We start from the raw sequence: 13478 nt of genomic DNA on the forward strand, positions 1-13478 counted from the left end.
AGAACTATTCCACCTCGAAATTCGATAAAAAGTTAGCACACCATTTTTAAAAAATGTAAAAAAAATGTTTATTGAGCGGAACTCTTGTTATTAACTATAGGGAACTCTTCGTCTCGTCAAAAGGAAGTGGGAACTCTAATCAGAACTCCTGAGTACTATAGTTGGGGTGCTAACTTAACATACCCTAATATATCTTGCAACAAATTTATAGATTTCAAAAGAAGGAACTTTTCCATAAAAAAAATCTATTCGAAAAAAACTATTCAGTAATTTTGTGGGAGAGTCATCAAATATGTACGTTAAAATATTTATTTCACGTTTTTGTTACTAAATGTTACTTATATCAAAAGGAATAATATTATATAAATTTATAAAATATTGATATCCCTATTTCTACTTTTATCTTAAATTGCAGTAACAACGTGTGCAGATTCTAATCTCGTGCTTCGCCGAGATTATTGTTTATTCTAGCTCAACGACCTGTCGATGTTAATGAACTTTACGTCTCGTGAACTGTCGAAAAAAGCACGTTCATGATAACGGTAGCAAATTTCACCGTTTAGTCGGAGTAGTTTAGATTTTTCCGTTGCTCATATCCTTCGTCTTCCCATCCGCGAGACAGATATTTATTTGTATCGCATCGGTGAGAGATAATAAATAACCGGGAAGTCACGGCCTCTCGCCGGCGCTTTGCGTAATGACGCGTGTATGTTAAATCCGCGTGTGTACGGCCGCGAGAGCAATGTCATGCAAGAGGCGCATTCCTTTTTCGGCGTATCGTATCGCTCGAGACGGGATTTACATTTTTTGTTACGAATATACTTTTGAATGCATTTCGTTACCTCCTACTTTCGAACGCGCGAAATTTTTTCTGCGTACGTCTTTGGATGCGCACTTTTGTTGTATATACACTTTTGGACATGCATTCCTTTTCAGGCGGCCACGTTCGGTCGAGTCGAGATAAAAGACAACCTCGAGAGCATCGCGTCTAACCCTGAACTCGCGATACAGGATCACTGGTGAACTCGACATGATCGAGCTTTTTATTTATCATGTTTAAACAATTTCTGTTTTCAAGAAAGATTCTCAAACCGAAATTTGCGGTCTGAAGAAAAGAATAGTTCTTTTTATAACTTTTGACACGCTCTAAATCTACACACAAAAATGTTCTGTCGGGTTTTTGAGAAAAATAAGATTAAAATCTCCTAAAAACGCAAAAATATTTTGACGATCTTTGAAAATTCTTTGCTAAACCTGGTATAATCCAGATTTTGAAAAGAGTTAAAATTAAAGCTTATTGTAAATTTAAAATAAAAATGAATCTTTCACTGCGGATTCAGACATCATTGAATCTTTAGTGCCTCTTTATTTTAGGAACAAGCGTATGTGTAGCATAGAATGACAAAGGATTGCATTTAATATTATAGAAAACTGGTCAAGAAAAACTGAGAAAAATGAGAGAGAAAATCATTTATTAATTTAAATAAAATAATATAATTACAAAATATTAATTCGAAATTTAAACTTTTTTTTAATGATAAAATATATAATGTTTTAAATATTTTTAAGAAAGTATTATAAATATTTTTTATGATTTTTAAATTTTGCAGCGAGCAATTTGTAGAAGAGCATTAACAGATATAATTAAAAAACCTATAATATCTTTGCTGGAGACTTCGATGTTTGCGGTGAAGATTTAATATTTCTTTTAAGTATAATATTTAGACTTTAATTTGAGCTCTTTTCGAATAAGTTTCTAATAGATTTACCACACAACTACGAATTTTTAAAGATGTTTCAAGACCTGTTCTTTTGGATTTTTAATTTCATTTTTTTCCAAAATTTGATGGGATAGAATATTTTTTACTTATTAATTCGGTGTATTAAAAATTGTAAAAAACATTTTTCTTTTCCAGACTGTAGTAAAAGAGTTAAATCCTTGAGCTTGTTAAAATTTTCTTTCTAAATCACGTCCGGCACAATCCCTGCGAGATTTCGTGTTGTTGATATTCATTTTGTTCCATAAATCGAAGAATTTAAAATATTGTAATAATTGACTGTTTTTATTTGCTTCGATATTTTTTTTCGGTTCGTTTCAAAGGTTTCAAAAGAGAACTCATCTGACGAAAGTTTGAGAACTTTCGATACCTATTTTAGGGCAGGTAGTGTTTCAGGGGCAGATAATTGTGGGATTAGTCAGACTATTGTTAATTTGAATGTTCCTTTTACGCTTTCTAGCGTCATCGTGCGGTCCCGTCGGTATCTTTTAGACCTTCAAAAGTTGTCGACCTCTTTGTGCTAGAATAGACGAGCGAATATACGGGGCGAAAACTTGTTTTGTGATTTATTCTACGAAATCGTACATTTTGGTCTTGCTACATTACTTCCCCTATTATGAATGCGTGCTCAAAGCATTTACTCGTGAAGATCAACGGAGTTTCGTCGGAACACTTCATCTGTGAGCAATTCATTTAGAATATACTGCGGGCGTTATTGTGAATATAAACAGTTAAACGCATCGTTTAAATTAAACAGTTGTTCCTACAATTACTTAGAGCGAAAGATATCAAAACAAACGTACAAATGTTTTTAAAAGGGAAGAAGTACATTAGTACAACTAATAATTTTATTTAGCAATAATGAGATAAATTTTGGTGTTTGCGACGATGACTTTTATTGCTGAAATTAAAATATTTTCTATATAAAAAAAAGTTATATATGCAATGAATACAATAAAAAGTATGTATATAGGGGAGATTTTTATAAAAAAGCTTTAAGAAATAAATAATTGGCAATTTATTAATATTAATAATAAGATAGATTTTTTTTCCTAATATAAACAAAAGAGCTTTGCGAAATAATCTCCGTAATCTTGAAGCTAAATTTTTCGACTATATATACGAATATTTTTTATAGAAATAAAATCATTTTAAGGATTTTAAAATCTATGTTATTCTTTGTAATAAATTATTAATTGTTTACTTTTTGAAAATAAAATTTTTGAAAAAAGTATCTTCTCTGTACAAATAGGTACTTATTTTATTCATTGTATATTAAAAAATGAATATAAACAATGCTTTTATTAACGCTTTAAAAAAGATGAAAATATGTAAAATTTACATGATTCAATATTTACTTTCGTTTATATAAAATTCATTTTAATCTCTCTAGAAGGATTTCTAGACAAGGACGGAGAAAATATGGAACATTTATTGAAATATTGAATCTTTAGAGATCATGAAGAAAATTAAAATGGCCCATCAGATTTCGGAGAAACATTATTTCTATTTTTAATAAAGACCAATCAGTTTGCGTTTGTTCTTCATAATATATATCGTTTCTTATCGGACACTCAGTATATTCATTCTTTGGCCATGTCAGAGGCGCGCGGGGACAACATCCCAGGAAGACAAAAGAATCAGGAGAGCGTAGATTCGACACGAGTTCGCGATACCGTTATACTGGGAGCACTTGGAGCGTTTTCAGGTGATCGCACCGCCGCGCATCAGCCGCTAGATAGACTCGTTTTTCTGTATCGTGTTACAATAACGGAGTGGCGACAACTGTTGCGCGCGTGGTTTGCCTTTCGGAAGAGGGACCCACAATAGGTTGACGATAATACGGTTTTCACCCGGATAAAGCAACCATTCTGAAGCGAACTTCCGAACGCTGACCGGAGCTCGGCGAACGAGAGAGCGAAAAATATTGTGATGACGTAAAAATGTCTAGAGATGAATAATAATTTTGCGCTTTAATTTGTCTTTTTTTTTTTTTAGAAAATAGTATCTACTGAAAATAACAGAGAAATCGTTACACAATTTAACACTTCAAATATTGGAGAGTGAAATTTCACGCGTTTATAGTTCTGATCAAAACCTAATTCACCATTTCTGCGAGGCGAAAGTTTAATTTTTTCATTAACAAATATCTAGTACAATATTCGATGATGTTCTAGAAATGAAAATAATATATAAATTCGCTATTTAATGTACGAGTCCTAAAAAAAAAAAAAAAAGTGGCATTATCCTCGATCTGGGAATAACAGGAAGATGATAGGAGTCGGACGATTTTGATTCTAGAAATTTAATTCCGTTAACAGCTTCTTGTTGAAACCTTCTGTAAAAAGGACTGCTACTTGATCGCCGTTTCTGCGAGTTTAGCTTTCATTAGCAAATGTTTAACGCGGTATAACTCTTTTATGACGGTTTTCACTTCCGAGGTAGGGGCGACGCGGCAAGTAGGTCAGACGCGAAATATACATTTTCGCATTATTGTACGTTGACTACAAATTGGTAACGGTCTTCTGGTATAAAAACGGATTTTCGTATATCGTGTGACACATTTAAGTGGAAACACGTTCGACATTTATAGGATACATATATATTTTATACGCGAAGAAACGTTTTATGTGATGTCCCGGAATCGCCGAGAAGCAGATTATTATATAAGTTAAAAATTTGAGATTGATTTTCTCAAAAGCGTCGAAAGCGCATCTTTTTGTCTTTTGACATTTGTGATCATAATGGATAAATGTCAACGTTCTTCTGAGCATCGAACGCGCATCATTATTCAGCCAAGCTTAAATATCGCGAAGAAGCACTTTATTTGCAAAACCTATAACTCGAAAGGCATTAGCACCGAGTATACTTTCGCTGACAAAGATCAACCGGAAATTTCATGAGAGACGAATGCTTACGTGTCCATGATTCCGTCGATTCTAGGGCACCTTGTGCAAAACGCTGTGTCAAGCGAAGTTGAGAAACGGCGTGAAACGGAACGACAAACGCTGTGTGAAACACTGACGTGGCGTTCGCATAATAGTCTCCTTTTTTGTTTATTGTGTCTCAATAATCACACATAGAAGATCGGCGCTGTGGCATGCTCCATCCCCCTTCTTCATGGATGTACTTTCTCCGCGAACGTGCAAACGTAATCCTTCGATTATAAAAAAAATATCGCCGACTCGGTTTCGTTTGTCTGTGTTCCTTCCAATCCCACACGATAGATTTTCACTATTTATCGCTATAAGATTCGTTGCACATGGAACAGATAAAGCCGATAACACTTTGTTCAACTGGCTCTATAAAAAGATCTTTTAATTGTTAAAAATGTACGTATATATATATATATATATTCGAAAAGAAAGAAGAAATCAATTTAAGAGATAATTTTGTTATACCAGAAGGTTTGCGGGTTATCGCCGTGTCTTTCTTCATTCTTGATGATAAATTTTGTATTCCAGGAAGGATACACATCAAAGGAGAAAACGTGATTTATTCGTGTATGCGAATTTATTTTTTTTGTCGGATTTTTTTCTTTGTAGCTGTTTAAATTTCAAAAGCACAGTTTTACTTCTAGAGTTAAATAGTGTCAAAAGTGTATAATTGAAATTCTATTAACATGATAATACACGAGTAGCCTCGCGGCATTCATTGGAAGAATAACTGACCTAATCTAATCTGATCTAATCTAATCGAACACTGGCAACGTGATAAATAATTTTCGATGAAATTTTGACGAGAAGTTGTCAAGTCATCTTCTGTATGCAAAACGCATATTCATACACGGAGAAATACGATTTTGCTCGAGTATTTAAAAACTAGATATAAAACGCATTTAGCTTATACATGTTTTAATAGAGTGCATTGAGAAAAAATGCGTAGAAACTTGCACCTCATCTTCAATACGTGTAGAAACATTTCAAAATTAAATAATTTGATTAAAACATTCCGGATTAAACAATTACTTTTGCATCACAAAATTCATTAATGGCGCATCCGTCTCGAGAAAACGGAGTTTGATTACTTGTTGTTCGATACGAAGTATGGACAATAAAGTAACAATTGTATGATATGATGACCTATGATACCCTGACCTCTCCTATATATATGCGCGCTTACACACATTTTATTTTTCTGTTAGTATAATTCGTATTAAATATATTGGTGCGCGAATATAATATTAATTTTATTTTTTCATAATACAATTAACATAATATATAAAGTATATCTTTTATACATTATTAATATATAGATAAAAGATCTAAAAAGAAGTATAATATAATTTACTTTTTTGCATTTATTAACATGACGTTTAAAATAATATTATATATCTTACTAATTCATTCTTTCCTTACTTTTTTCTTTTTCTGTCTTTCTCTTTAAGTAAATTATAGGGAATACCTTAATAAACGAAGATCAGACTCTTGATCAATAAGTTCTAACATTCTATTTCCAGCTATACTTATCGAGGGATAAGTTTAACGATATCCCCTGAAATGACATCGCGTCTAGCATTATCGGATATTTACGAATAAATACGGATGATAAGAGCGACGCAAATAGTGAAAGTGCAAATGTATGCAATTACTTTCTTTCGTGAAAAATGCGTCTTATGCGCATTTATGTGTCGCGCGTAGAAAAAAGTTTCTGTCTAAAACTTGATTGATTAATCGTACTTTTAAATCGCGCTACGTTGGCAAACTTAATAACGATCGTGTAAATTTAGATCGTATAGTCAGCGTTATTTATTTATTTAGTTATATTTACGGATTGATCGTGTTTAGTTTCGTTTAATTTTGATTGGCGTATTTATGCCAAAAGAATTTTAGATCTTGTTTTCGCCGATATAATTAAAATTACTCGAAAAATATCTGTTTATCCGCGTATCACTTGAAATATGATTACTGGTGATTACGGTATTAACGAGAAAGACAAGATGCTCGGCACAAAACCGGGACGCGCGTAAACGATTTAATTTATAAGAGCCCCTCGTATATACGAGCGAGAGAGAATGGAGCGAGAGAGGTCAAGAACCCGGTACTTCTTCGCTCTACCTCAGACGCGTCCGCGATTCTAGTTTTGCAAATGTACGCTTAAGTTCACCTCAGACGATCTATAATTCATAGCAGGTTTTAGAATAGAATTGCAATTTTATTTTATATCTTCTTCTATTTCGATATGTATAATTTAATTACATTTTTCATACATGATTCTTGTTGTTCAAATATTTTTCGTAATTTTTATACATACAATTTTTAAATAAAACTCTTGAACACCTTTTATTCTGTGAAATTTTGTGAATAATTTACTTTTGTATATATATAATATGAAAAGTAATTCAATAATGAAATCAATTATAGATTATGTGTAATTTATTTTGAAATTGACAATAATCTATAGTTATAATGTTATACATATAAATTTTGTAAATAATAAGATTTTATGTACATATAATATAATAGGAAAAGCATTTCAATGATAAAGTTCACTTCACATGTTTTGTATTAAAAGCAAGGATAATAATTCATTTATAATTTTGTATGCTATATAATATGAGCAATGTTTAAAGTTTAAAGAATCGAAAATATATTTATCAAAATATAATTGTTGAATTCTGCTTTAAAATCTAACGCAAATTATAGAATTACGTATTGTTTATTTATTATCAGGTTATTCTCTACAAGACGACGTATACATTATTAAATTTTACTTGAAACTTTCATGGATTCCAAAATGTTATTTCTTCCGATTTTTTTTTATCATTGATATATATTTCTTCTGTTACTTAATAATTTATTGTGTAACGTCTCGATAATTCTAATTCGATAGTTAATCTGAGAAAATCTAAATAAGCCGTCAGATAAGTTTGTGAAATAATACGAATAGCGTATTCTGATTTTTACGAGTTATTTATATTATTATTATGTTAATATTGTTTCTCGAAAGATAAGAGAGATTAACGAAAATAATTTGCTCTTTGACAAGAAACCGATTATCGCATTTTTTCTTTCTTGAGGGAGACGATATGCGAATATAATTTAAAAACCTTGTAATTCCCAGTTTGTACGTATTTATTGATAACAATGCGTTTTCAGCATTAATTTGCGATTTTAGATGTTTTTCGCAACTTAGATATGTAAACATGATAGAAGTCTCACTGTTTTACATCATGTCTTTCAACATTTTAAGTTTCTTAATATCACGATAATATTAACGTTTTCCTGCTATTGTTCTCAATTGTTAACGTTATAAAATTACGAAAATGACAGTCGCGTCGTTGGCCGTTAGCTGTTAGTTTCCGAATACAAAACATTAAAAAACATTTTTTAAATCCTGACATATATTTGTTATAATTAATACGCGTTATTGAAGAGTCTCTATAAACTTTGATTTTTTAAGCTATTTTAAACAATTAATTTGAATTAAAAAATTAATTAAAGCATAAATATATTTATGTAGAGTATTAAATTTTATTTATAAATATATATTTTGAAAGAAAATAAGTAATATAACAAGATATATCTATTTATGAAAATGATTTAAAAAGTGTTATTTTCATATGTCGTTTTAAAATTTTATATGTTGAATATATAAACGCATATTTACTTTTATTGAATTTTTAAATATGCTAATTTTTTAAAAAGATGAATAAAATGATGAAACTTCTTTTCGTTTTAGATAATTTGTATTGAAAATGCTTTATGAAGTAATTATATTTTTTTAACCTTTTGAATTTAATTTTTAGTTATTTCTACATTACTTTCATCATGAAAATAATTACGATGTGATCAATTATAATGTCAAAGCATATTTCATTTATTGATTTTGAAATATGATTACTTGAATATGTTAGATCAATATGAAAATGTTAGATTCTCAAACGTTTTCAAAGTGTTACATGCTTTGCTACAACTCATCGATTTCGATGTATACAACGTGATTAATCGGGAAACAACAATGTGTGCATCGATACGATAATACACATTGTGCTCGGTGTGATATTTTTAGTCACGTTTATTTGCGCTCCGATTACGTAGCTGTACAATAAAAGCAAACGTCATTACATGCGCATGTATAAAAGATGTTAATAAAAGAATTTAGGCATAATATATTCCACGACAAAAACTACGTATGTAATAATTAAATGTCAATGATAAATTTGTTCTCGATTAATTTTAATTTATTAATGAAATAATTTTGTGAAAAAATATAATCACTTATATAAATAAGTATCATCCTGTAGATTATATTTCGATTTTTCGTAAAATAGCAAATTCAGATATTAAACGTTAATGTTATTTAAACGTTTTTGTTACAGTACCCGATGACGACCGTACTTTACGATCCCAGCTGCAAAAAGGAGCCATCTACGGGAGTGTCTACACAATATGGACAGGAGAAAGAAATCTGCATGAAACTGTTCGAAAGATGGAGCGAATCAGAACAAGTGCAGTTTGTCGAACAGCTGTTAGCACGAATGTGTCATTATCAGCACGGGCACATCAATGCGTATCTCAAACCGATGCTGCAGAGAAACTTTATTTCGCTTTTGCCGAGTGAGTAATCATACATGCACCTATGCTTTACGCCAACATCTTTTTAAGTACTCTGTGCGAGTTTTGAATGATAATTTCTAATTGCATCATTAACGATATGAATGATTTACAGAAAAAGGATTGGACCATGTGGCAGAAAGTATTCTTTCCTATCTTGACGCAAAGTCACTTGTTTCTGCAGAACTAGTATGCAAGGAATGGCATAGGGTTATTAGTGAAGGGATGCTGTGGAAGAAGCTGATTGAACGCAAAGTTCGAACAGATTCGGTTTGGAGAGGTTTGGCTGAAAGGAGAGGATGGTGAGTGAAAATTTATGATATATGTGTGTAAATTACAAAACTTGTGACAAACACAAATATGATACATACACACCAAATTTTTACATTTTAAACATGGAATGTACGTAAAATATTTCTGTACATTTTCTTATTTAATTTGTGAACTTTGCTTTCAGGATACAGTATCTTTTTAAACCAAAACCAGGCGAAGCCCATCCTAATCACAATTTCTACAGATCTCTTTACCCAAAAATTGTCAAAGACATCGAAAGTATAGAGAACAACTGGAGAATGGGTCGATTCAATCTTCAAAGAATCAACTGTCGCAGTGAGAACTCTAAAGGCGTTTATTGCCTACAATATGACGATCAGAAGATAGTTTCCGGACTCCGAGACAACACGATTAAAATCTGGGACAGAAATACTTTACAGTGTATCAAGGTGTTGACAGGCCACACGGGTTCTGTACTTTGTTTACAGTATGATGATAAAGCTATAATATCCGGTTCCTCGGACAGTACCGTGAGAGTTTGGGATGCTACTACAGGCGAGATGGTTAACACGTTAATTCATCATTGTGAGGCTGTGCTACATCTCAGATTTAACAATGGCATGATGGTAACTTGCTCAAAGGTCAGTTAAAGTGGAGAGATAAATCTTTACATGTTTTCTAATTTTTATTGGATTTCATTGCTAACAAGAATTATTATTTGCAGGATCGTTCTATAGCAGTCTGGGATATGACATCGCAGACAGAAATTGCGTTAAGAAGAGTATTAGTGGGACACAGAGCAGCAGTGAATGTAGTTGATTTTGACGAGAAGTATATTGTTTCTGCCAGTGGTGATAGGACTATCAAAGTATGGAACACCTCCAACTGCGAATTTGTGCGAACGTTAAACGGACATAAACGCGGCATAGCGTGTTTACAATATAGAGATCGCTTAGTAGTTAGTGGCAGTAGTGATAATACTATACGACTGTGGGACATCGAGTGCGGCGCTTGCTTACGTGTTTTAGAAGGGCATGAAGAATTAGTGAGATGTATTCGATTTGATAGTAAGCACATCGTCAGTGGTGCTTATGATGGGTATGTAAATTATAATCCAAATCTCGATTCTGATTTTAGTTCTATATTTGCAAAGTGAAATTATAACCTTGAAGTAACTAGAAAATTTATATATGTATATATGCAACACACAAAAATACACACACACACACATCCACACTTATTATATAATATTTTATTCTTATTTAGAAAAATAATAATAATTTTTACTTTTTTAGCATATTTTATTTTTAATATATATAAAGAACAACACATAATAATTTTATATTATAATTGATATTCGTATTAGATTTTAAACTGATAACTTAGTGTTGAATTGAAAGATGCAAATTTTGGTTCGAGAACACTTTATAATTAGACAAACCTATAAGTAATTAAACTCATATTTATTATTGTGTTTTTTTTTGCAGAAAAATCAAAGTTTGGGATCTTGTAGCCGCTCTTGATCCTCGTGCCGTTGCTAGTACTCTATGTTTACGCACGTTAGTGGTAAGATATTTTCGTACTCACTCGTTCTTATTTCTTATACATATTATATTTAATCAGCAATTTGTCAAGCGCTCCACTGAATGACAATCTTCATTCATTATTAATCTTATTTATATTTCTTATTATAGGAGCACACCGGACGTGTGTTTCGTCTTCAATTTGACGAGTTCCAAATAGTTTCATCATCTCACGATGATACGATACTAATTTGGGATTTTCTTAATTACAATCCGTCAAGTGGAAATGTTGTATGCAGTGTACGCCTGCCGATGGATGGAGCACCAAACCAAGCCGATACTAGATCTCCTTCCCGTAAGTATGCTATCAAAATTGGAATTTTTAATATATACTGAGAAAGATTTCTGGTTAAAAATGGATGAACCAGAAAATTTGATTATATCATTCAGTATTCTCAATAGGTCTGTTCTTTTTAGTTGAACTTGCACGGTTCATCTTTTCTCTTTTTCTCTCTAATGTGGAAGAAAGATAAACCGTGCAAAAACTTTAGCTAAAAAGAACAGATTTAATTAGAATTATAGATTTAATTAGAATTTTCTGATTAAATCTATAATTTTAATTAAGTCTATCTTTAACCAGAATACTAATTAATACAACTAGATTCTTTTTCCAGTGTGTATATTAGTTATTAAATATAAAAAATTATTCTTATTTGCAGCATTTGAGTGACGCATCAATACGGAGATTGCTTTATTGTGATATACTTGTAAGTATATTTTATGAATTATCCAATTATCACTTACAGGTAAGCTTTAGAAGCAATTTATTCAATATAAATACAATATAATAATTCTAATAAAAATATATAAAAAATAAATTGCGCGGAATTAATCGCAATTGTTTTTGTATTTCAGACAAGTGGTTAGTGAGTGAATCCAATGTGTTCACGACAATGTACGCAAACAATGAAATATCCGATGATGAGTGTTTAATGTAAACAACAGCAATTATACATAGAAATGTCTCAAGAAAAAATTTGGTTGATCAATGACTTTAATTTATTGTTTGCTAGGACAGCAAAAAATTCTTCAAGAAATGGGAAAGTAAAATGGACTGACTTTTACGTGAAACTATAAATTATAATTTATATATATGCGCTTGACGCACCGCGTTTAGGAACGTACAGTATATTTAAAGCTACATAAATACATCCCATGGATGTAAACGATTGTCGTCTGCTTTAGCCATATCTGGAATTCTTCTACGCTTTATGACATGTGTGTGTGATAGAAGTCAAGACCATTTTCCTACAAAAAAAAAGAAAGACTTACAATATGTAATGTAGCGAAGCGTTTTTAGGGAGGCTGGATATTACACTTAATAAGACATTAGATGTATCATAGTAAAAGGAGAATTAATGATTTTTTATATAATTAATTTATGAGATAAAAAATTGTAAAATGTTGTTTGATTGGAGTACTTACGTTGTGTGAATGTGTAAAAAAATTGTTACATGGGAAGATCATGTTGCATCTTTTTAATGGCTCGTACAAAGTGCTATGTACCCATGTTTAGAACTGCGAAAGAAACTATTAATTGTATAATAATTTTTTTAATATTTAAATTTTGTGAAACTTATTTAAGAAACGAGTGAAGAGCCAACAATCTCTGCACAACCTATATTTGGTACGATACCATTTGCATTTAGAAATTAAAAATTACTATTGCAGAATGTAAATATATTATTATCATTATTATATTCATACCGAAACAAATATAGCATGTGATCCTAAAATTATCTTAATTATTATAAAAGAAAAAGAAACTTTATTATTATATCTTGACCATTGATCTCGTTTAACTCATTTTATTCACGTATTGTACACAACATATATAAGTTGCTCATTTTTATATTTATCTAAATTGTCAATCAAAAATGTGATTTGATGTCTTTTCTCTTTTTCTAGAAGTTTAAATTTTTTACAATTTGGTATTTCACTGAAATTTTAAAAAATCCTCTTTAAATACAAATAAACGAGACTTATTACTTATTTGAATTTATGTATATAACTGAGCATATAGCATATGTAATTTAAATGATATCATCATAAAACGCCTAAATTATTGCGATATTATAAAACAGTTAATGCTTTGTGAACAGCATTTACTAATATGTATAATATATGTGATATATTATGGCCCGTATTCAGAACGCGCTTACAACGATGTTAGCGCTCTAACGTGCTATAGTTTACGCATACTATAGAATTTCAGAAATGAAAGCGCGCTTTTATCAATAATAAAAACGCGTTCTAAATACGGACATATATATATATATATATATATA

General features: G+C 31.1%; 1 protein-coding gene across 3 annotated transcripts in view; it reads left to right on the plus strand.

Moving 5' to 3' along the window:
- slmb (beta-transducin repeat containing E3 ubiquitin protein ligase slmb) overlaps positions 1-12897 on the plus strand; it is a 21724-nt gene extending 8827 nt beyond the window's left edge. For all 3 annotated transcript variants that reach the window (XM_018537197.1, XM_018537198.1, XM_018537196.1), the window contains 8 exons: positions 9100-9337; positions 9450-9636; positions 9792-10248; positions 10332-10705; positions 11095-11173; positions 11302-11485; positions 11850-11897; positions 12046-12897. In XM_018537197.1, the coding sequence (XP_018392699.1) occupies positions 9100-9337; positions 9450-9636; positions 9792-10248; positions 10332-10705; positions 11095-11173; positions 11302-11485; positions 11850-11860 (1530 nt within the window). In that variant the 3' untranslated portion in view covers positions 11861-11897; positions 12046-12897. The remainder of the gene's footprint in view (positions 1-9099; positions 9338-9449; positions 9637-9791; positions 10249-10331; positions 10706-11094; positions 11174-11301; positions 11486-11849; positions 11898-12045) is intronic.
- The last annotated feature ends 581 nt before the right edge of the window (positions 12898-13478 follow it).

The sequence above is a fragment of the Cyphomyrmex costatus genome, unplaced genomic scaffold, assembly GCF_001594065.2.
Source record: "Cyphomyrmex costatus isolate MS0001 unplaced genomic scaffold, Ccosl1.0 scaffold166, whole genome shotgun sequence".
NCBI classification, from domain to species: domain Eukaryota; kingdom Metazoa; phylum Arthropoda; class Insecta; order Hymenoptera; family Formicidae; genus Cyphomyrmex; species Cyphomyrmex costatus.